The 22,629-nt window shown below is 43.1% G+C and overlaps 2 protein-coding genes and 1 long non-coding RNA gene across 8 annotated transcripts; 2 read left to right on the top strand and 1 right to left on the bottom strand.

The window, feature by feature from the left end:
- Window positions 1–4,736: 4,736 nt before the first annotated feature.
- On the top strand, window positions 4,737–12,325 carry LOC147795615 (patched domain-containing protein 3-like). Of its 3 annotated transcripts, none has more exons than XM_087131533.1 (3): window positions 4,737–5,246; window positions 6,481–7,595; window positions 8,049–12,325. In XM_087131533.1, the coding sequence occupies exons 2-3, from the start codon at window positions 6,596–6,598 to the stop codon at window positions 9,854–9,856; spliced, it is 2,808 nt and encodes a 935-aa protein (XP_086987659.1). In that variant the 5' UTR covers window positions 4,737–5,246; window positions 6,481–6,595; the 3' UTR covers window positions 9,857–12,325. The 3 variants fall into 3 exon arrangements, with proteins under 3 accessions (XP_086987659.1, XP_086987658.1, XP_086987660.1); XM_087131532.1 differs by having other exon boundaries at window positions 4,737–5,235; XM_087131534.1 differs by lacking the exon at window positions 4,737–5,246 and adding an exon at window positions 5,276–5,530.
- A 4,554-nt stretch (window positions 12,326–16,879) lies between these two features.
- LOC147795616 (uncharacterized) lies at window positions 16,880–19,748 on the bottom strand. The gene is made up of 2 exons (XR_015423711.1): window positions 19,490–19,748; window positions 16,880–19,371 (listed from the first exon to the last, which is right to left on the bottom strand). It is a non-coding gene; the product is annotated as an uncharacterized LOC147795616 (long non-coding RNA).
- A 4-nt stretch (window positions 19,749–19,752) lies between these two features.
- Window positions 19,753–22,538, top strand: LOC147795617 (uncharacterized). Of its 4 annotated transcripts, none has more exons than XM_087131517.1 (3): window positions 19,777–19,894; window positions 20,773–20,813; window positions 21,146–22,538. In XM_087131517.1, exons 1-3 carry the CDS (start codon window positions 19,830–19,832, stop codon window positions 21,445–21,447), a joined length of 408 nt encoding a protein of 135 aa, XP_086987643.1. In that variant the 5' UTR covers window positions 19,777–19,829; the 3' UTR covers window positions 21,448–22,538. The 4 variants fall into 4 exon arrangements, 1 of the variants encoding a protein (XP_086987643.1); XR_015423709.1 differs by lacking the exon at window positions 19,777–19,894 and adding an exon at window positions 19,901–20,095; XR_015423710.1 differs by lacking the exon at window positions 20,773–20,813 and having other exon boundaries at window positions 19,753–19,894.
- Window positions 22,539–22,629: the final 91 nt, after the last annotated feature.

The raw sequence follows: 22,629 nt of genomic DNA on the forward strand, positions 1-22,629 counted from the left end.
TATACTGTAGAGAGCTGGGCTGTTCTGGTGTGGGGTGTGGAGGTGCTTGGCCCGCCGACAGAGCTCTTTTAGCCATGGCACTGACTGGGCAGGGCCTTATTTTGTCCTTGTTTTGGGCTTGTTAAGCTGATTATGCTTGGTCGAATATAATTTGCCTCTTTGTCCGTTAACATGTTTTTGCCGGCTGGCTAATTTTCATTGTATAACTGTGCTTAGCTGTGCTAATGTAAATATATTTGCTTTTATGCTTTTGCTTGTCCAAATTTACGGTGTTTTCCATGAGAAGTTTAAGTTGCAGAAAACCACTAGATTCACTTTGCTTTAAGGTATTGTTTTACTGGTTTAAGTTTATGATTAAATGTCATTTGAAATTAGTTCCTTTGCCATCCTTTGCCCTTATTTTAGAGTCCTCGTTCCCCTCTTTTGTTTTTCTTCTGCCGTACGTTCTCCACAACAGAGTATAATAATCTAAAGTTAATAATGTAGGCCCAAGCCTCATATAACTCCATAGCTTAACAAAGTAGGCCTCATCTTTCACAGCAATTCCTTTCTAAATTGATCAGTATTAATCTGTATTTGTGTGAAATATGTCAGTCTGAATTTTACCTTCACATGCATGCATCGGCAATGATCGGCATGAGTACTATCAAGCAGGGTCTAATTAATATCAACACAAGCAGTTAAATTTTAAATGGACTTGGGCCTATCGGCTTGGCACGTGTGGTTACGATATAGCCTCTTTGCTACGCCCAGAACTGTAGGGTCCGACATCCGTTCCTCTCCCACGAATGTTCAAGGGAGGGGGTTCTTTACCATTAGCACCCTGTTCCTATAATAAGGAAACAAATCCCACTTTCTCAAACCAACTGACATTTTGACCTTAAGGAACTAAATTTTGATAATATTTAAAAAAGCAAGAAAACTTCAGATTTCTAAACCAAGTTTGGCAAAAGACAACCACTCAGTCGAATGATGCCATTTTGTTTTTGTCTGGTTACCCGGCTCAGGCTTTTGGATTCATTAAGACAAATCTCCATCTAGGTCAAGGAACCAGACTACATTCCCTTATTTGTTGTGTACAGCTCTCTCCGGGGCAGTTACCTATGTATGCTGCCATTTTACCCCCAAATTTCCCTCAAACACCAAAATCCCTGTTCTCTTTTCTTTCTGATATGAAAGAGGACATCACCAACAACTTGTTTAGATAAATTATTCATCTCCCCCATGGGAGAGGAGCGGACGTCGGACCCCACGGTTCTCAGGGGAATGTTGGTCAAGTCATCCCCTAGTCATGTCGTCCCCTAGTCAAGTCGTTCCCAATATATATAATTAAATTACAATTTTACTGCGGAAATTTAGTTTGGGGGGATAATATTTTTTTTAATTACTCCTGAAGTTTTTACTGCAGCAATTCATATTTTGGAGGGGTAATTTATTTATTTCCATTTTTACTTTCCAAGTTTTTACTGCGGCAACCCATTTTCTGGAGGGAAAACTTATTTAATTTTTAATATATCAAGTTTTTACTACAGTAATTTATTTGGAAGGTGATTTATTATGACTACTGGAAGATTTGAAATTTAAAGATGTTCAAATTATTTTCAAGATATATTTTTGCGTTGGGGAGATGTTTATTATATATAACGGGTTTGCCCTTACCCAACGTATATTAATAAGCACTGTATGCTCAGTGCTTGTCCGAGAGCTTGCGAAAAAAACCTCACAAGCTTACTCGGGTGGGACTCGAACCCACGACCTCCTGCTTACTAGTGCAGATGTCTTAACTACTCGACCACCTAGCTTGCCGGGGTCGGCTGGCCAGTCAGAGTCAAATGAAGCAGCCGGTACCGCGAACTATATTTCGCAAAAAAAATGCAAAAAATACATCTTGAAAATAGTTCACGGTACCCACTACGTGATACACGTTGAGTAAGGGCAAACCCGTTATATAAAAATGTTCAAATTACATGTACTTTGACAATTCAAAGAATAAGCCTAAGTGCTGTTAGTGTTACATTGGCACACACCAGGAATCACCCTTTTAATAAATGTATGTGGCAAGTCTTGGTCACCATAGATTTCAAAAGCCGCCAGCTAGCTGCATAGAACGAATGAAAATTGTGGGTACATGTACGAGACTCTCTCTTGTTTTCCTTCTCTTCTAGCTTCTACGTATGGTTGATGCACCTAAAAAGAAAATTACATGCACAGACAACACTTGTAAAAACCTAGTAGTGGGGATGACTTGACCCTGGGACGATTTGACTTTGGAACGATTTGACCCGGGGATGACTTGACCCGAGTATGACTTGACCAGGGTTTCAATTTTGGGGGACGACTTGACTCTGGGAGGACTTGCCCCAAGGATGACTTGACGTTTCCTTAGTATCTGCATGTTCTGGGGGGTACTAATTCGCCCCACACACCTCCATGCACAGGGGAGGCGATGAACAACCAAATAACAGACTAGACGGATGTTCACGACCAACTTAACCTTCCCCAACCAAAATAAAATGTCCAATACTTACCACTTCTACATGTGCATGTATTACTAGTAGCGTCAACATGGTCAACAAGCGCACGCGTCAACGTGGTCAACGCCCTCTAGGCCTATGACCTACACGTAAGTAGGCTATTACTAAAGTAGCGTCAGCCAAAATCTTGAAAATATCCCCTAAAGCTTTCAAAGTGGTTTTATCTGTGTCTTATCGTTCTTGTAGGTTGTACTGTCCTAACCAAACTAGACTGAAGTCTGAGGTTGCACTTCACCAAAACAGTGCAAAATCCACACACATACATGTAATTTATTTATGTCTATTAATATTATGGCAATATCAAACGGAAATAGCGCCCTCTGTTGACTCTCGTGAAGCAGCGTAAGATCGCGCAAGGCACGAGAGGACGCAATAGAAATCGGCGCGCGCGGCGTTGCACCATATAATAGAAAACATGCAAACTCAGACCGAAATAGTACCGCCTGTTGACTCTCGTGAAGAGGTTGGCAGCTGTTTTTTCACTGCAAATTCAAGATTATGGCCTGAAGATCACTTTTCGTTTCGATTTCATTGGGTTAGCCACCCAAAACAAATTTTTATTCGCCTTTCAAGGAAGATACCCCCAAAACAGCATTAAAACTAAGTGCTCAGTTCTGAATGTAGCCGCCCGCCTCTATCCAAAATAGGCCCGCAATTTGGGGCTTTTTGTGAGAGAAATACCCCCAAACTGGAAACTATCAGTCCCAAGTTCGGGATTTATAGGGAAAAAAATCTATGATGTGGTCGAGTAGGAAATCAAAGATGGCTGTTCCCGCGCTTGTCTGGGCCAACGCGTGGTTTTATTCCTAAGGCTAATTACCAGCAAGGCCCGGGTTTCGTCGACGCAAATCACCAAATAGCAACCAAAATCCACCACAAACGGTCACAGAAACCCAACTTCCGCAGACCACACAGATACAAACAAGCAGATACAAGAGGATAGTCACTGTGCGCAGACAAGTTCAAAACAAGTTAAAAACACACACAAGATATGCAACTTGAGACGAGAGCACGACAACACATACGTCCCCAACGCGCACAAATCACCAAATAAATTGTAATAAAATGTATGTTGTTTAAATGAGATACTAAGTCGTTTAAACGAGAACAAAATACACGTATGTTGTTTAAACAAGATAACTATGTCATGTAAAAAAAGATCCTTTGAACGAGATAACTCGAACGAGATGAAATAAATTTTCGCGCGTTGGCAGCAACACGTTGCCGTAAGAACCCAGCCTTCACGTGGGAAATTTATGCCTTATCGAAAGAGGACTGTTGGTATTTATACCGTTGAATCAAAGCTGAGTTGCGACCTATTAGGGCCTATGCGTCAGTGCAAATGGACAATTAGCACACAGTAGCTGCATATTGCACTGCACGCAACAGCCGATTCGGTTCCAAAGTCTGCAGTCGGTGCTTCTCTCTCTATAAACAGCTGTGGATTGAATGTTAAATGTACCCAAAAATGGCCAAATTAACTGCGATCACAATGCTCGCCCACATCGATAAGGATCGATGCACCACACTAAATATGCGCTAAAAGAAAACAGCAAAATCGGACAGAAATAGCGCAACCTGGTGACCCTCAGAAGCAGGGTCGTCTCACGTGTTTCACTGGAAATTCAGCTTTAGACAATGGCCACAACAAGATAAGTTTTCTTTTCAATTTCATAACGGTAGCCACATTTTCAGGCTACCACGATCCCCCAAATTACCCTCCAAATAGTAGTAGAACTCTGCTCTCCGGTACGTCTGAATGTAGGCTCCTGCGCCTCCAAAATAGGACCACAAGTTGAAGGTCGAAGCCTCAAATCTCAAATTTGCAATTTATAGAAAACCTTTACGATTGATTCAATATTGGTACCTCTTATGGCAAGTAACCCGTGTAATCACGAATATTAATGAGGTCGTGCGCAGAAATCTAGCCATTTAGTGGTATGCACCTATAATGGTCGTGTATATTTTCTACGGAGCTCCCTGGGTGCCATTAACTATTTAGATAACAAGATCACGTCGTGCTGGCATATCATGGGTAGCACGACAACTTATGGACACGACCTATTTTGCCATGTCCACTTTGCAACAGTAAAATTGGCGTCTTGTTATGATGAATCAAATCGTCAAGCCGATTTCCTGAAGTCAAAATTACAGCTCGGCTGTAAATGACGACTTATTTATTAAGACTTGTCAAATGGTCATGTCGGCTATGGTAACTCGACTGAACGACATCATGCCCCTGGTGAAGTCGTCATCTAAATTTTAAGGAGACTTGGCAGGATAGTTCATATAAACACCTTGCTTTCAGCATTACAATAGCATGAGGTGAAAAATTGTTTAGTGTCTAACAACGTGGATGGCATTCAAGGAACATGGTAGTTTCCAGGTTTGGCACATAATTAGAGTCACTGCGAGCCAGACTCTCCGCGGGCAAAAAATGCATAATTATAACGACGTTCGTTATTCAGCCGTCAATATGCTGGTTCACAGGACGTGTGTGGGTGATTCCCTGACAAATTTGCCTTCATGTACCGGTACAAAAGCCCTTGAAGATTTTATTTGTGCGCCGGTGTTGCGCTCTGAAACAGCATGTTTACTTATGGTCTTAAAACTCACCGATCCGTGCTGTGTGTTGTATTGGGACGGAGGCTATTAATGTGCAGTACACGACTCTGAAGACATTGCCACGACAAGCAAGGAGGTAAGATGAAGGTCCGTATGTTAATGCGCAACGTGCAGACAAGTGTTCAGCTCGACTGAAGAGTTTGTAACCATTGAATGCACAATTTAGACTTCCTGTTTCTGCACATCAGTGTTTTGAAAGAAAAGCTTACCGACTTTACACATCTTTGGGATGCATTTCTTGCCTAGAAATTTCTGTGAAAGATATGCAGAGGTCAGAAGTTTAGGTGAAGATGATGGATAGTCTCAAATACAATGACGAAAGAGCATGTTGTGTCCGTCCGGAAACGACCACGGCAATACGACTGTAAAATGTACGTACCGCCGAAACAATAATGTACCGCGTACATAATTAAAAGGAAATGGTTACAGTACGATACATGTAACATGTTGGTAGTGATCAATATTGGCATATTCTCAGCTCCTCTGTTTGACTTTTAGCGGAAAGTGTCGAAGCAACATCACCAGATAGATTTTTCCCAATCGTTTTATAAATGTCTTCATTAAATATTCTTTTCTGTAAGGGAGGTTTGCTTTAAATTTGCTGGTACTAAAAACTCTAAAGGAAAGGTCGCCGTCTGTGCAGTAAATTTTCAAGGAGAGACCACTCTTCATGAGTAAATTTAACTTTTTTACATTTTATTGACGGGAACGGTTGAGTTTTACTCCTGTCTAATTATAACAGAAAGTTCCAATGAGGTAAGTTTAAGTACTCAGCCAACCGGGCGAGTTGATTAGGTGAGCGGTATGGGTTGGATTGGGTCTTCCTTATGAAAATGAGCCTGTATAGTCGCCAACTATGCAGGTAATTCATGAGTGCAATATTGAGTGAAGAAATCGTTACTTAGGCTACTGAGTACACTGCGTAGATGATGGCAATCCTTTGACAAACGGATTGGGGCCTCGAGGCGTTTGCTGTGAAGGCATATGTGAATCATGGTCCATTCGTTTGGGCGCTGTGTGCATGTAACAAAACCTTTACAATCACTTCTTTATTTCCTTTGACGTGGAGAACAACATTCAACACACGCTGAGATGTCTGACTTAACTCTGCATGGGGATTTAAAAAAATGTTATTTTTCCTTTTTGGTTTGGAATTCAATAGAGTTTACCTTGTTGGGTTACTATAGATTGATTAAGCCACGTAAGAAGTACACAATACAAGCACTGAAAAATACATTCACACAGCCGCCGATACACACTGAATGTCCAACGAACCGGAGTAAGCCAATATTAAACTGAGTTTGTTTTTCCCACTTGACAGAACACACACTGAACTGCCTAGCAAGGACACAACGAAATTAAAATAAAAAATCTGCGCCAGGAGAGTTGTGAGGCAACGGCAAGTTTTTTTGCGTACTCCAGTGCCAAATAGTAAGATGGCGAACAATTGCATCGAAAAAGTCATCAAGTCATTCTTCTACTATTACGGGGGTTTCATCGCCCGACACCCGTATCCCTTTCTTGTCCTTCCGCTACTGTTGACCGGCGCACTGGGTGCCGGGATGATGTTCCTGGCGGAGGAAAACGACATAGAGAATGTGTACACTCCGGAAAATGGGCAAGCGAAGACGGACAGGAACACAGTGGAAACACTGTTCGCCGAACACGGTGACAACGACACGTTGGTGTCACATCTGTCGAGACTGCCTCGGGAAGGGAGTGTGACCATACGGCAGAAGGATGGCCAGAATATCCTGACACAAGCTGCCATGGAGGACATCTTCAATCTACACGAGCAGATCATGAACATTACCATCCAACACGACAAGCAGGAATACAAATTCACCGATCTCTGCATCAAATGGGACGGCGTTTGTAACGAGAACCCCATACTAGCCGTATATGATTACAACTCCTCCAATGTGCCGTTAATCTCTCTCAAGTTTCCCCTCTACACACCAGCCGGCAAAACCGTTTCTTATTTTCTTGGCGGAGGACTAGGACGAGTAACATTCAAATCAGGCTCTCAAGATGAGGTACTCTCTGCCGATGTAATTATGTTGTCCTACTTCTTACGGTTCAAAGACAGCACCGAGGACCAGCGAAGCGCCCTATGGGAGGAAAAGTTTTTAGAAGTCATGGAGGCATTCACCTCTTCCGTCGTCAGCGTTACTCGGGAGGTGTCCACCTCCATCGAGACGGAGCTTGACAACGCCAGCTCCGGAGTGGTGAAGGACTTTGCCGTAACATTCACTATCCTGATTGCTTTCAGCGTCTGTTCCTGCGTGATGATGGACTGGGTGCGAAGCAAGCCCTTACTGGCCAACTTTGGGGTGGTATCCGCCGGCCTGGCTGTGCTGTCAACGTTTGGTCTCATGAGCTATGTCGGCATTCCTTACATCAATGTTGTCGGCTCCTCACCATTTCTCATCCTCGGTGAGTACTTTTTGTGACAAGACAAAAGTGGCAAGAACTGTGCAAATATGTGAACAGTTCTCCCAAGAGTTTGAAGAATGAATTATTTTTGTGAGAGATAAATTCACCTAAATGACAATTTGCAGCGGTAAAAATTTAGCATTTGCTGAATCGGTCCAGTTCCTGCTTTCTTAAGTTCTTTCCCACTACTAGTCCCTGCATCTTCGGTTCTCTTTTGTTGTCTTTTTCTGTTTCGGATAATCATCCATTCAATTGTGTGCAACCGTTTTTGTATGCGATTAAGCATGAGTAACAACAATGCTAAAGATTTGTGATAGTTAACGCAGAAGCAAAAATGAATGCACTGTTTATTTTGATAGCCCTCGTGAGGAATACAAATACAACCACTGCTACATGTATGATGATTATGCAGAACTACGATATGTTGTCATTTCTTTTCATTTTTATCTACAGGTATTGGACTAGATGACATGTTCATCATGTTGGCTGCCTGGCGACAGACTGATACCCGATGGCCAGTGGAAAAACGCATGCGCCATGCCTTCTCTGAAGCTGCCATGTCTATAACCATCACGTCCATTACAGACGCTCTGGCCTTTGGAATTGGCGCCATCACGTTCTTCAGATCCGTCCGCATATTCTGCATGTACACGGGCATAGCTGTCATCTTTGACTACGCTTATCAGATCACTTTCTTTGGCGCCTGCATGGTGCTGACCGGCCAACGCGAGGCAGCTAACCGGCATTGTATGTCGTGTATCAAAGTCAAACCCAAAAGTGAATCAAAATCCACAGCCTACACTGTATTCTGCGCTGGTGGTTCCTCCCAGCAAGCTTCTGACAGGGACGAAGGTGATACCAATGACCATGCCCTCATGCTTTTCTTCAAGAATTACTACGGTCCCTTCATCACACATTGGTGGATGGTGATCCTGACAGTAGTGCTGTTTCTAGCCTATCTGGGCGGCGCCATCTACGGATGCATCCATGTCCGCGAAGGGCTCAACCTTCGTAACCTCGCTCGGGATAGCTCCTACGTAGCCGCTCATTTAGAAGCTGAAAACACCTATTTTACGGAGTACGGCCCACCTATCGCATTAGTGTTCACGGAGCCAAGAGACTTTTGGAATCCGCTCATACAAGACTTCATGGAGGAGACTTTAACAAAGATTGAGGCAAGCGAGTACACGTTCGGAAAAGATCAGAACCTGACCGTGTCCTGGCTGCGAGACTATCTAAACTTCCTAGACTCCATCCACCTCAGTAACCCCACCAGGTCCCAATTCATGGACGTCCTACGCAATACGTTCCTGCAAATCCCAGCGTTCCGACGGTACGCGCTGGATATAGCCTTCAGTGACGACAACCAGACCATTCTGGCGTCGCGCTTCTTTGTTGCTTCAAAAGACCTGGACTCTGAGGACAGGAAGAGGTACATGATGACCGATCTGAGGCGCATAGCGGAAGAGGCTGAACTACCAGCCATTGTTTATCACCCGCTCTTCATCTTTTACGATCAGTACCTGCAAATCCTGCCCAATACGTTCCAGAATATAGGCATCGCAGTAGGGGCCATGCTCATCGTAGCTGTGCTGATGATACCCCATCCAGTCTGCTCCCTCTTGGTCACTCTTTCTATTGCCTCAATTGTCACAGGGGTGATTGGACTCATGACTTTGTGGCAGGTCAACCTCGATTCTATCGCCATGACTAACATTATCATCTGCATAGGTTTCAGTGTGGACTACTCCGCTCATGTCAGCTACGCTTACACGTCAGCCGACACTAGCTCCCGCCGCGAGAGCGTCATCCGTGCACTATACTCTCTGGGCATGCCCATCGTGCAGGGGTCTGTCTCCACCATACTCGGCGTGCTGGTTCTTATCTTCACAGACTCCTACATCTTCCGCACCTTCTTCAAGACCATGTTCCTGGTGATCTCCCTGGGGGCGCTGCATGGGCTGCTCTTCATCCCCGTGGGCTTGTTTCTTACAGTCCCCTCCAAAACTCGTAAGAAGGCTTCCTGCAAGCGCAGGAATCGGCCAGATTGCCCTGCCACCGACCGACCCAGAGAAAGCCAAACCAGAAGAACCGTCACTGGACCTTTGTATTTAGGGAACAGGCATCCCACCCGTTACCAGCGAGGATCCGACCCGTTTAGCATAAGTAAGAAAATGAACAGTTTCCAACCCTCGCTCGCGAACGACAGGCATCAATCACGGCCATATCAGGAGAGTTGTTTAGGTTTGGAAAAAGCTTGACTGTAATCAAAGGAATTCTGTGATCGTGATAATGAACAGGTTTGCTTACAATACCCGGAATAGATCTTTCCCATGAAATATGCAAATACAGCAGGCGCATGCGCGCTACTACAACTGCTTGACAAAGTTGCTTAAAGTGTAGCTGCAATGAATTTTTCCTCGACACAACTTTTCTGCATCTATGTACTTTTCTTCAGTGTATGAAAACTCTTCCACGCTTCTATTTGGTTACATGCATAGAAAAGTGCACACTTTTAAACAATTAAATTATCCATATTTTTCCAAACAACTGAGGGTACTGTTGCTGTGAAGTCATCTAGAGAAGACATGGTTCAGTACATAGTTATTTCGGTTCAAATTGTGAACCCACAATTTACTAATTAAAAGCATTTCTGAGGAGAGAGAGATCGATGGTTTCTTATTGCTGTGCACATAAAAAACAATGAATCAGCAAAGAAGAGATAACCTAGTCCAAGAAAATCTACAAAAACAAAGAACTTTTTGTGTGTACAACCCAATGTAACATTGAGGCTTCTTCCTGAGGTGACATCACAGTTTTGCTCATGAATATGGAAATATTCATTAGCATAAAACCCCTGAGCATTAAAATACCCTTTGAAATAATGAAAATTGGAAATAAGGTTTGCTGAGGCACAAAGTTTTCGTTTTACAGGTTTTCAATCAAGCACACTGATTGCAGCTACCCTTTAAACCAATGACGTAACTCTGTACTAGTATGATTTGACACGAGTACAAGACAACAAATTGTCACTTTCTAACCTCAAGACATGGCCGAATTCATTTAGTTTCGAGAAACGTGTGCTGAATTATCAGAAAAGGGATATACTACAGTCTTGATTAACCTTCAACGCACGAGGTTTAATGGTTAGCAGTTCTGTACACCGTGCCCACAGTCTTGACGGCTGCGTTTAGCATGCATGCATGCACCTCTCTAATCTGCACATTTAATGGAAAAGGCCCTTTTTTGCTCTTCAGCTAAAAGAGGGAGTCTTTTTCGCTCGCATGCATTTATTTATTTACTTGGAGTTTAATGAGCCGCACATATTACCCTAGCGTGGGTTATAAATTTTCATGTTGAAAAGAGCACGTAGATTCTCATATTGTTTTAAAAAGGTCAGTTTTGACCAAGTGTGTCCTAAATTGGCGTAAATGTATCTACTTCCCAACTTCTGGTCACAAGGTGTTCAACCGTTGGGTAAATCTGTTGGACAATGACCAACTGTTAGGAAATGTCTGGACAGTTTAGTTTTACCCAACGTCTTTTGCCCTACGTTTTAAGTATCTGTGTGTGTGGGTTATATTATATGTACATATAGTTTGTTAATTTCAAAATTACAGTGTAAGTGGCAATATAACCCAGCTTGATTACTTTGCAAATACATGAAACTGCATGCAGTGAGGAAAATATCACAATACCGTTTGCTAGACTTCTGGCATAATGGCTCTTTGAGGGTCTCTTTGTTGGCAAACAGACAACCTTTCAAATCAAGTTCATTGCCCCCGTGAGGGACTCGAAAGAAGTTTAGGTATACATTTCCGAATGACCTTTCAGCATACGTCTGGGCTGTGGATTGAAACCTGTGTCTTTCATTCGATGCACAAAAGCTCCCATTATGAGGTATGAGGAAGTAGCATGAGGAAACTTTGCAGGAACATCTGCAACACCACCTCCGATCTAATTGCGTCAGCAGGGGGTCCCGTTTCGCAGTGCCACTGACTTCTCTCAATTGTTCACCCCGGTGAAAAGAAATCTTTGTTCCCAGGGTAATTGCCACTGCAGACCAGCTGAGCTCAGGTCGGCAGCACTTCATGAAGATGGGCAATCTGCGATTTTACACTGAGGAAATTATTTTAAAAATAATGTATTTCTCATTCAGTGTGTGTATGTTGATGTTTTGTGTACATGTGTAACTTTTGTTCCCAGTTTCCTGCACTTCTCACAGCCCGCCACAAAGTCAACAAACACGATCGGCACAAAGATAATCTTTAATCTTTGTAAAGAATTAACAAAGATTTGCTTGCCATTGTATTTCAGATGCCACTGAAATTGTTACCCTTTTTTGGCATAAATTATGTAACATGGACAGTCTTGTTCAAGAACTGATAACCCTTTACACTTGTCTAATATTAAGCACATGATAGTTTTAGTGGCTCTAGTAGCCGACTTTCTTGACGTACATGGCGGCAATCTGAGATGTCGGTTCTTGGTATTTTCATATTCTGTCTGTTTGTGGTATACCAAAAAGGTATATGTTGTAAGCTTTGTTGGGGTCTGTATGATTAATGTTGACAAAATTTGATGAAATATAATGTTTTTCGAAAGACTTGTTGAATAATTATGTCTTAGTCTACACAGTAGAATTAAGTAGTGGCAAGCAAAATACACAGTTTTGTTTATTTAAATAAAAAGTACAAAGCTTTCAATTTGTTGCTTTGTCTACACTTCAAGTCTTAAGCTTGTTTTTAGATTAATTTCTTGACGACATTTTCCTCCGTAATGTTTGACCCCAGACCGTATCCCCCCAAACGACACTGTAATCTACGTGGTGTCAATTCAAAAGCCATTAATGGCAAAGGGTAATGGCAAAAGACGAAGCCCCAACACTCGCAACTCGGACAAGGCATGGCATCACAGACGGGAGGGCAGCAAAGTATTGTGGGGAAAGTTGACGTTCAGTGCAAATGATCTCTACCCTGAGTTCTGCCATGATTACTCTTGTTGCAAAATGATATCAAGCAAGCATACCAATGATGTTAAAATAAAGATACTCGGAATTCAGTATAGCATTATTCAAAAGTGCTTCACAGGAGGGGAAATTATGCCTGATATTGACCACTTTAATGCACTGTGAAAATTGGCGTCTCCATGACAGCCTCTTGGTGACGCATGTACTGCATTGTTAATTAATCACCCGTATTTACACAGATAGCAATGACTGCGACGGCAATGACGGAAATTGTTATGCAGCGTGATATGTGGCGAAGCTGAAAACTGCTCGATATGGTGACTGCTCAGTATGCTGACTCTCCACAATAACAACAGCCCAAGACGAGGAGGCATTCAAGCTGGCAAGTCAATCCGTGACGTCATACTTGGCGAGATTACTGATTTGTCTCAACGTGTTTTCCCAGCGCGATATATTTGTGATATCGCCCAGTGTTTCCACCATGCCACACGTATTCTCACTACACGCGAAGTGATTCATCGACGGTCGAGCGAGTGTCCAAAAATTAACTGCTCTATTTCATCTTTTTAATTGGCAAACCCTATGTTAAAATCGTGTTATCGCGCAGAATATCATTAATAACCCTTTTGACGTTCGCAATGCACTATGAGTTTGGATGACAAACAAGAAATGTATTTTGTGCACAACCCTATGGGGGAAGTGAATCAGTCAGAAATCAAATTACATTTTTCTACTACATGTAAATGTTTTTATGTATCTCCTCATCAACTCATCAAGTTTTCAAATGTTTTAAGAAGAAGAAATTACACTTACTTGTCTTTTTAAGGGCACCAGTCACTCCACAGGCTGAAAATGAACATGACTGGTCAATGCGGGATGAATGAGCTGCAAGTCGTGATTTTGATTGGACAATACCAGAGCATTAATATTCAAGATCTTGGTCTTGCCCCCCCCACAGACTTTTAAGTTAAAACCTTTCTGCCGATGTTGGTTTGCAAAATCTGTCGACCCTTTCCAAACCCGCATTGAGTCGACAGATTTCGCGCATTGTGGTTGGCCAACGCTTTGCAAACTCTTAGAGGCGCACTGTTGTGAATCGCCCGTATTGACAGACAAGACACTTCCTTATCTGAAAACTTACATTTCACTCGTGACGAACCTTGGATAACTATGTAAATTAAACATTTAATCTGTAAGCGTCAGATGCCATTCCACAAAGTGGACTTAAGCTTACAACATGGGAAAATATGACTGTCCAAACTCTTTATCTGTTTATTTTTCCACTTCAAATGATGTTAGTATAACCACTGTCATAAGGTGTACGTGGTTGTGCAGTTGTGTGGTTCACTGTAATAAACCAACAATCTAACAAACCGAGATTTCAACCCTATACGTGTACACTACACTTTAAAGCTCTCCAATAAAGTCTGATTCTATGCCCAAATATTCATCCAAATTTACACCTTTAACCTCGCTAAATGCCCCAAGTACACTTGAATTGAACTCTTCAAGGTTTATATTTTATGATTTCTAACATTTTGGACCTAATACATACCGATTGTGTCGAGCGGGGGAAATTACACCTGTTTCTGGAAATTAACGTTAACCCTTTTCAACCATGACAAGAAAGTATAACATGCGCGGCCCTTGGCCTGAATCTTGTGACTGAATAAATGGGGCATCCTATAAAAACTATGATAATTACAAATCTGGCAGGTCAACGTTACATTCCCAGCCCCAATGAATCAGCTGGTAAGATGTTCATTTCCAAAACCTCATGTAACATCCTGACACAGCTTGAAAGCTCAGGCTTAGTTCTTGGCACAATCTACGAGGCACAGCTTGGTGATCGGTCGTCTCAGGTAGCTCTCCATTAGACGCTGCCCTCATGGTCTGGGTAGGTTTGGCTGATTCTTCCCAAAGGCCAACGACCGCGAGACACATTCTCATCAGCCACCAGGACCAGATTTCCAACTTGAAGATTTTGTTCCCGCTGGGTCCACTTCTGATGAAGTTGCAACAAAGGCAGGTAGGCCTACTCAAGCACCAAGCGTCTCCAAAACTGATCAGCCAAATACTGAACTTAACGCCAGCGTCGACGGCGATGCATCTTCCTTCTGGAACAAACCTGGAAGAAACCTAGGACTACCCACAACAGCAACAAATGATTCGGTGTCAGATGCTAACTGTAACCTGGACCAGAACTCAGCGGGGTCAGCGGCCTCGCACTGAGAATTGCCTCAACCTCTGCCATCAAGGTAAGCAAAATTTCATCGGCCATCACTTGCGTGCAGATCGTATCGTTCTCTCCCATACAACTCCCCTATGTCTTGCTGCTGGAGGATTAAATCGCCTCTTTATAGCTTTCTGCAGTAGAGGGTCGCTGACCTTCTGCTGGTTCAGCTTGTAAAAACTCTCTCTCAGCTCTTGCTCTCCCCTGATGAAATTTGTCCCATTGTCACTCATTATTATCTATGGTTTGCCCCTTTTTAATCGTCAAAGTGCATTGATGAAAATATCAGTGTCGAGAGAATGAGCAACTTCAAGGTGGATAAATACGTGCAAACACACCTGTGTCGTTTAAACACAACAACATCCTTATTTCACGTAGATGGGCCCAAAATAGTCAACTCCCACTGATGTGGATCATCTGGTGTTACTCTAGCTGCTGCTAGGTCTGCCATGAACTGATGTCTCAGCGGAGCATTTCTCTTCTTGCACTCAAAGCAATTGCCAATGGTACGTCTGACAGTTGCACCACCTCTGATGACCCAGAACCATTCCCTCAGCGACGACCATGTTATTCCTACACCAGAGTGACCAACCTGCAAGTGATGATGTATGATAATCAGCTCTGTCACCTTGTGGTTGCTAGATAGAATGATTGGATGCTTGTTCTCATCATCAACTGGCGCATTTCTGAGGCGACCACCTATTCGCAAGATGTCACCCATCAAAACAGGTTGTATCCTGTGGAGAGAGGACTCTTGCCCCTTGCATTTCCTTTCGCTGTTGGCACGACCTTGCCTCTAGCTCTGTGAGGCAAGAGCATCTATCTCCTTGGGGAATGCTTGATGCTGCACATACCGAATTATTCCCCATTATGCAGCCTGGTACTCTTCCACTGTAAGACTTCACTGCTTCAGGGTCTCTCCTCTTGCCCTCCCCTTGATGTGAAGGTAGTCTAGTCTAGTCTAGTCTAGTCGGTCCCATGACAAATACTTGATAAGGAATTTGTCGATCCTTGGCTTCTCACACACTAAGGCTGTCCGGGTCACAACTTTCTTGACTTCAGGATCCCCTTCAAGTGCATCATTTACTGGCGGGACTTCAGTTGGGACTGGTACAGTCCCCTGCAAAATAACTGGAGGAATTGGCCAGTGATCCTCATTCAATATCGAGAACTGTGGCCCCTTCAGCCAGCGGCCTTCTTTGATCATCTTGTGAGCACTCATTCCCCTGGATCCCTCATCTTCCAGGTTTGACTCCGAGTAAACGAAGCGTCACTGTGACTCATCAGTGCAGTGGCATCTTGGATTCTTGCAACTCGATTTGCCACGAAGGTGCGGAAGCGCCTATTTTCATTCCTTATGTATTGCAGAACTGAAATTGAGTCAGTCTAGAAGACGACATCGGTAATGCGCAATCTAAGTTCTTCTTGAACCATCTTGCTAAGCTGGACTGAGAGAATAGCCGCTGTTACCTCCAAGCGCTGGATGGATGTGGACTTCTTGGGGCACAGCCTTGCCTTCCCCGCGATGGAAGAACACGTAGCACTTCCTGTACCATCCACTGTCCGCAGATAGGCAAAAGCTGTGTATCCAAGCTCCGAGGAGTCTGAAAAGAAGTGCAGCTGACTGACTGCTGTGCCGTCTAACTCCCCTGTTAATTAATGGCGAGAGCTTCCAACCTTGGCAAATCGTCCAACCAGCGCTTCCACCTGAGAAATTTTCGCTCTTCGATCTTCTTGTCCCATCGTAGCCCTTTGCAGCAGACATCCTGAAGTAAGATCTTGGTTGTATGGGCGAATGCTGCGAGAAATCCCAGCGGGTCAAATAGTGAGCTGACAGTTGACATGAAAGTATAACATGCGCGAATCTTCACCTGGCTTTTGTGACCGAATAAATGAGGGCGCCCTGGTGGGTCGACGTTACATGGCCTTTACCCTATGGAGGAGATTATAACAGTCTGTGCTAATCAGTATGGCTGAAGCGAAAAGAAATCATCATTCCACCAGGGTATTTCCACCATTATGAAGAAAGCTGCTTAGTTTTGACAAATTCTCAGGAAATAACAATGAATCTTTACCCATTCGTTTGTGATATATCAAAATCCGATATCTTATTCACTTGCTCAATAATGCTTAGTCGTGAACTGTGTGTCTTATGGTCTGTTTTTAATTATGTTGCTTAAATGGTAACTTGCCATTTAACTCTTCACGTGTGATACGTTTTTAGTGGATTTTAATTTTTTGTAATTAGTCTTTTGTAGTTCATATGTTTGATGTAGCTATATTTTTTCTTAATCTAATGCACTGTCTGTAATATACTCTTCTTTTAAGACCTTTTAAATTGTAAATCATGTTTAATTAAGCTGTTGCTGCGATTCATGATAATAATAAACCAAATAATAAAAACGGTAATTACGATATTCTGGTTTCTCTGAAGGTCGATGAGCAACCCATCAAAAACCCGAACGCCTAGGTCAGTGCGGAAAATGTTTTACCGAATCGTAGGCCTAATAATCATTAACAGCATCTGTTTTATTACTGTGTAACCGCCATCTGTTTGGCTGTATATGCCGCCATCATGGATATTGGTTGCAACTAGTTCAGACTTCAAAGCAACTTAGGTGGGGGTACATCTGATATCATCAGACGGAAGAATCTGTTCCGGGATAATCGATATTCATCATAAGTATAGCTCGGTCAGCTCTAAGTGTTTCTAGGAGTGTGGCGTCGGCGTAGGGCCAGATTTCTGCATGAATTTGTAGCGGAGGATGTGTCCACACACGTTGATTAGGAGAAATGGCTGGTCGCATCAGCCCTTCATCACAATATTCATACACAAGTGTTTTGAACCAAACTAGAACTGATGATTCCGCAAGGTATAGTGTTTATAATAGCGGCAGTGCAGGTGCAAAAAAACAGAGAGAATAAAGAAATTGAATAGGGAATCGTCCACGTCATTGTTAGAATTGAACGGGGTCCACTGAGGTAATACAAGAAAGCTTACTAGCACACAGTTTTGGCATGGGAACATGTTAGTTCTGCAATGAACAGCTACAGCTCTCCCCACCCCCCGCCATCATTGGCATGGTTGTCCTTTCCCGCCACAAGTGGTCGATGCAATGAATGAATTTCTCGGGTGAATTTTTTCTGGTCATTATCGTTACACAGTGACCAATGTAGAGAGGCTCTCTAGGAAGAACCATCTGCAATTCGATTTGTCAGAACCCAGTGGCTCTGGTCTGCCCGACAGGTAAGTAATGTTTCCCTTCCTCTTCTTATAAACTGTGACCTTTTGCTGTAGACATCACGTGGTGCAGAAACTATACATTCCATGCAGTTCTGCCTTGATTTGACCGTTCGATTCACGCGCCTAATTCTCTTCAACTAGATCAGTAGGACTCCACAAATCCTGATGCATCCCTGCGACTATACACCTATACAGTCCGTCCAAATATCCCACTAAACAGATGTTTTCGTCTTGCCTTGGCTCTGTCATTCCATACCACTGCAGTTTCGGTGTTGATGAGTTATACAGAAGACAAACTCCGTATTGCTTATACAGCGATGCAGTTGTGTGTTTCTACGAAGGACTTGGTCGTGGTGATGTATTTGTGTACTCAAGCTTCGCATCCCGGCCGCCATTTTGTGCCTGCCGAAATAATGGAGGACCATGGTACTTGACAACTACAAGGTAGGCCTAAGTAAAAAAAAATACAGGCAATGGAAATGATGCAGTCTCTTTACGACCAAAGTGCTCAGTTTCGGTGTTTGGATAGTGTGGGTTTTAAGTTTTGAGATTATAAGTATATCGCTGGCTAAATTCTTTGGTTTTGGAAAAAAAAAAGTTGCCAGGGCATCCACCTAACAACAATAGCAACTATTGCAAAGTCTTCAGTCCAGTTGACGCAATCGACTATGGGTGATCACATGAGCAAACCACAGCGACTGCCTCTCCCACGACACCGGGTGGAGAGCACACGACAGCAGATAATCAGGTAACGAAGACATCGGGTGTACAACCGGGGACTGCCGACGAGCAAACAACACCTCCGGCCAGTCCATCAAACGTCATAGCCATTGTCATTGGAGTTGCCTCCTTTCTTGGCTTGCTAGGACTTTTCACCGTACTGGCTGCCTAAGAAGAAACGGCGTGCTATGCCAAGGCCCGCAAGAGAAAAATAAGCGAGTAAAGAGATAGGGCACTTGACCTCTATGTCGATCTGTGAAAGTTCTCTCGGACCGTCGACCCTCATCGTAAAAGTATATTCCCCTTTTGACTCCATTTCGTGTTGAGTTGTCGACATGTCCTGTTTCTACTGCTACGTAGGACAAACCGTACAAAATAGACAATAAGCAAGGCGTGCGTCAAATCAGTGGACATACTCCGCCTTGAGCAGAAGCAACCCCCATCGGTTGAGAAGAGCCATGCCGTTGAGGAGTGTTCGGTTTTTTGATAGCGATGCATACGCAACTCCTGTGTATCAGTCGTTCGTGAACCAGCGAAATGGAGTTCTTTTCAAAGGAGCCTCTGTTGCTAAGACAATCGCGCCCTCTCTTGGTCCCGCTGTAAAACAACTCTGGAGAAAGGGCAATACGAAAGGGCTGCGTAGCACCGTGATCAGAATATCGACAAGAATATAATATCAAATAAGCGCTATGAAATATGTGATTGCCGAGCTTTCGTTAACTGAGTACCTTCTTCAAGGCAGGCACATTCAGTTCTGAATGAACGCGGAAAAATCCACGTTCATTCCCCCTTGATGCAGCGTTCCGAGTTCGAAAATGACGCGCTGCTCCAGTTCCTTACGCTGTACATCAGATGACCCTTTCCGCAGGATGCAGACGCTTACGTCACCGAGGGTACGTGGCGGCGCACACAAAAGTGCTGCGCAACAATGAGACCAAGTGTTTGTTGGCGCACACTGCCCAAGTGTTCCGCGAAGCGGTCACCAAGGCGACGCTTGGTCTCTCCGATGTACAGTTTACCAAAGCCACGACATGTAATGCAATAAACCACATTACTAGTAGTGCATGTATGATCCCCGCGTATTCTGATCTGAAGCTACCGCGGGGGCCGACGACCGACGGGCTGTTAACTATGTATGGGGCAGGTGTTACATCTGGGGCGCTACTGTGACAAGGGGATTACTGCCTGCTTTTGACGGAGAAAGGGCAGCAGTCCTCAACTTAATATATGTACTATGTAGAGAACTTTTGCTTGAGCCAATTTCAGACGCTGCATCTAACTGAACCGAATGGGTCTATCCGACCTGAGTTGAAGTGCATTCTCACCTGCGATTGGTACAAAGTTTTCCAACCGGGTTCTTGCACGCATTCGGCGTGCAACATATATTTCCAAAATAAATTCGTTGTGCGTATTCAATGTGCTCCGCGTCATACGCTCATAAACGTGCGCGCCTATGTGGTGAGTTTATACCAAAGACAGAGACTTAATTCATTTGAAAACACGCCCTCCCCTCTTTTGTTCCCACTCGGAGCGGATTACCACGTGCATTGACATTTAGGACGTCATGTTTTCGAGACGCGCATGGGCTACGGCGTATTTCAAGGATATTTGGATAACCGCACGCGCGTGTAGAGCATATTTTGCACACTGTCTGCATACGCGCCTGATGGTATTGAATACGTAGCTGTAATTTCTTACGAAGACAGCATCTTGTGAGAGAAATCTACATAATAAAAGACAAATGTAGATAGATATCAGTGCATACTGTCATATAAATGAAAAAGCAAATCCCTAATATTTGTGCATTACAAAAACCAATTCGGTCATCTCTCGAAAACATTTCAAGACAGAAATTTTGACAAGATTTTGATTTTTCCAGCGTCCTGTTGTGATTTTTTTCTTTCAAGTATGCTAATTTTGGCATAAAATTGCTTTAAAAATACACGGTTTATCACAACCGGTTCTACAAAGTTTGTGTTTTTGTTCTTTATATCTTGTTTTGTGAAAAAAGAAAAACTGGCCAAAGCTCTGCTAACGAATTGGATCAAGACTGTAAGTTATAAAAGTAACCTTTCAACTCAGAAAACATTTTCGAAATAAATTATACAGAATTGTTTAATGCCAGTGGTGATGTTCCTGAATGTTTAACTGAACCCTTTAATGTTTCCAAAATGCACATTATCATTATACAAGAAATTACTTTTTGCACCTCTTTAAGCGCTGAGACAAAAATACCAGACTTGAGTTCAAACAGAACTGTTTTGTACAAGTCAGTGTCGTCAGCATCGTATCACACTTTTTGTACATGGTGTTATGTCTGTTTGAGAGTGCATATATTGTCATTATTTAGAGTTATATACACGTCTTAAAATTCTTCACTTTAGATGCTAAGCCCGAACCCGATATGCAGCTTCACGTTTACGAACAGCCAGCTTCCGACAGCCCCGAACACGCTTATTCGTTGCCTGAACTGCCAGGGCGGATTCCGGCTGAGGTTCTCCCGGGGGAGCCGCACACGTACTCCAACGTAAACCGGAAAGGGAAGGGGAATCAGGCAAATGGTTGGAAGGGGAAATCGGAAGCTTTGGTCCAGCAACGTGGGGCCGCTCTGAGCTACACAAGTGACAGGGCCAGGAATAATTTGGAGCAGGAGGTGTCCGACAACCCGGAATACGCTTATGCATAATGTACCCGCCCGGCCCCCGCAGTCACTGGCACCAGTCAGTTTTCCTTCGGTAGAGCCACACCGGTACATAAATGTGAAGAGCCCAAAGGACTAAATCAAATAATATGGGCCATCTTAGGATACTGCGAATTTGGAAAGTAGTATTCGTATGGAGGTCATTTGCGGGCCTTTAATGTTGGTGTTAGAATGTACAGTGTACTTATCTACTTTAAGAGCTGCTTCAGCTAATTTTCAAACAAATTACAAAATAACATTTTGTTTATACTGAAAGTGGCTTGATTTAAATGAATTGATATGATCACGAGTATGAAAAAAAAACCTTGCCCTACTCATGTACATGCTGCCTCGGGCTGGTGAAAATGAACACCTTTAGCACTATGTACATGTGAGTGATGCAGAGTGCACAAAAATGTTCGATAGGGCGGAGCCTTGAACAGAAACCATACCAAGTGCAGTTGTTTGATTTGAGGATATTTTTTTAAATTTACGTGAGGTTGATATGAAGTCAGGAAATTTAATATGGATTTATAATCATTTGTTACCATTTTAAATAAAGGCCTTTGCAGTAATGTATCTTCTCTTACTCTTAGAGATAGCCAATCAAAAGATCTCTTAAAATAGTCGGCGTTGAGGCATATTAAATTAGTCCACCTACCTTCCCTTTCGCTCCACGAGTTTAAGGACACTTCATAAGTTTCAAGGACTGCACAATTTAAATTTAGTGCCAGATTGAAAATACCCCCTTCTGGGTTTAAAACTAGCGCCCTCTTAAGGTTTAGTGAATCACTGACACCACTGTTTAAAAATCCCAGGTGTGAACATCAAAGTGGCTTGGAAATATTGTTAAATATGACCTATACATGTACTTACAGAAAATAATGGCACCTGTGGTGGTGGTGGGGACATCATATTCTACATCGGTCATGTCATAGGTATCACATAGTTGTAATGCCTGCATTAAAAAGGAAGAGTTGTAACTGAATTTCACTAACAAAAGCTTAATTTGTGTAACTTTTAATCTGTCATGCAAATGAGCTTAGCGGTTTCATGTCACTCGCACGTGTTGTACATTAAACGCGGCAGGTTGGGAATTTGTCTTCGATGTCAGCTTTCTATTCTTTTCGGTTCTGCGTAAGCGCGCATCTCCGGACTCGAAGAACCTGTTTTTAAAATATACCGTGC

Source organism: Acanthaster planci, unplaced genomic scaffold (genome assembly GCF_054643075.1).
Source record: "Acanthaster planci isolate LZ-2023a unplaced genomic scaffold, COTS_SCS Contig1, whole genome shotgun sequence".
NCBI classification, from domain to species: Eukaryota; Metazoa; Echinodermata; class Asteroidea; order Valvatida; family Acanthasteridae; genus Acanthaster; species Acanthaster planci.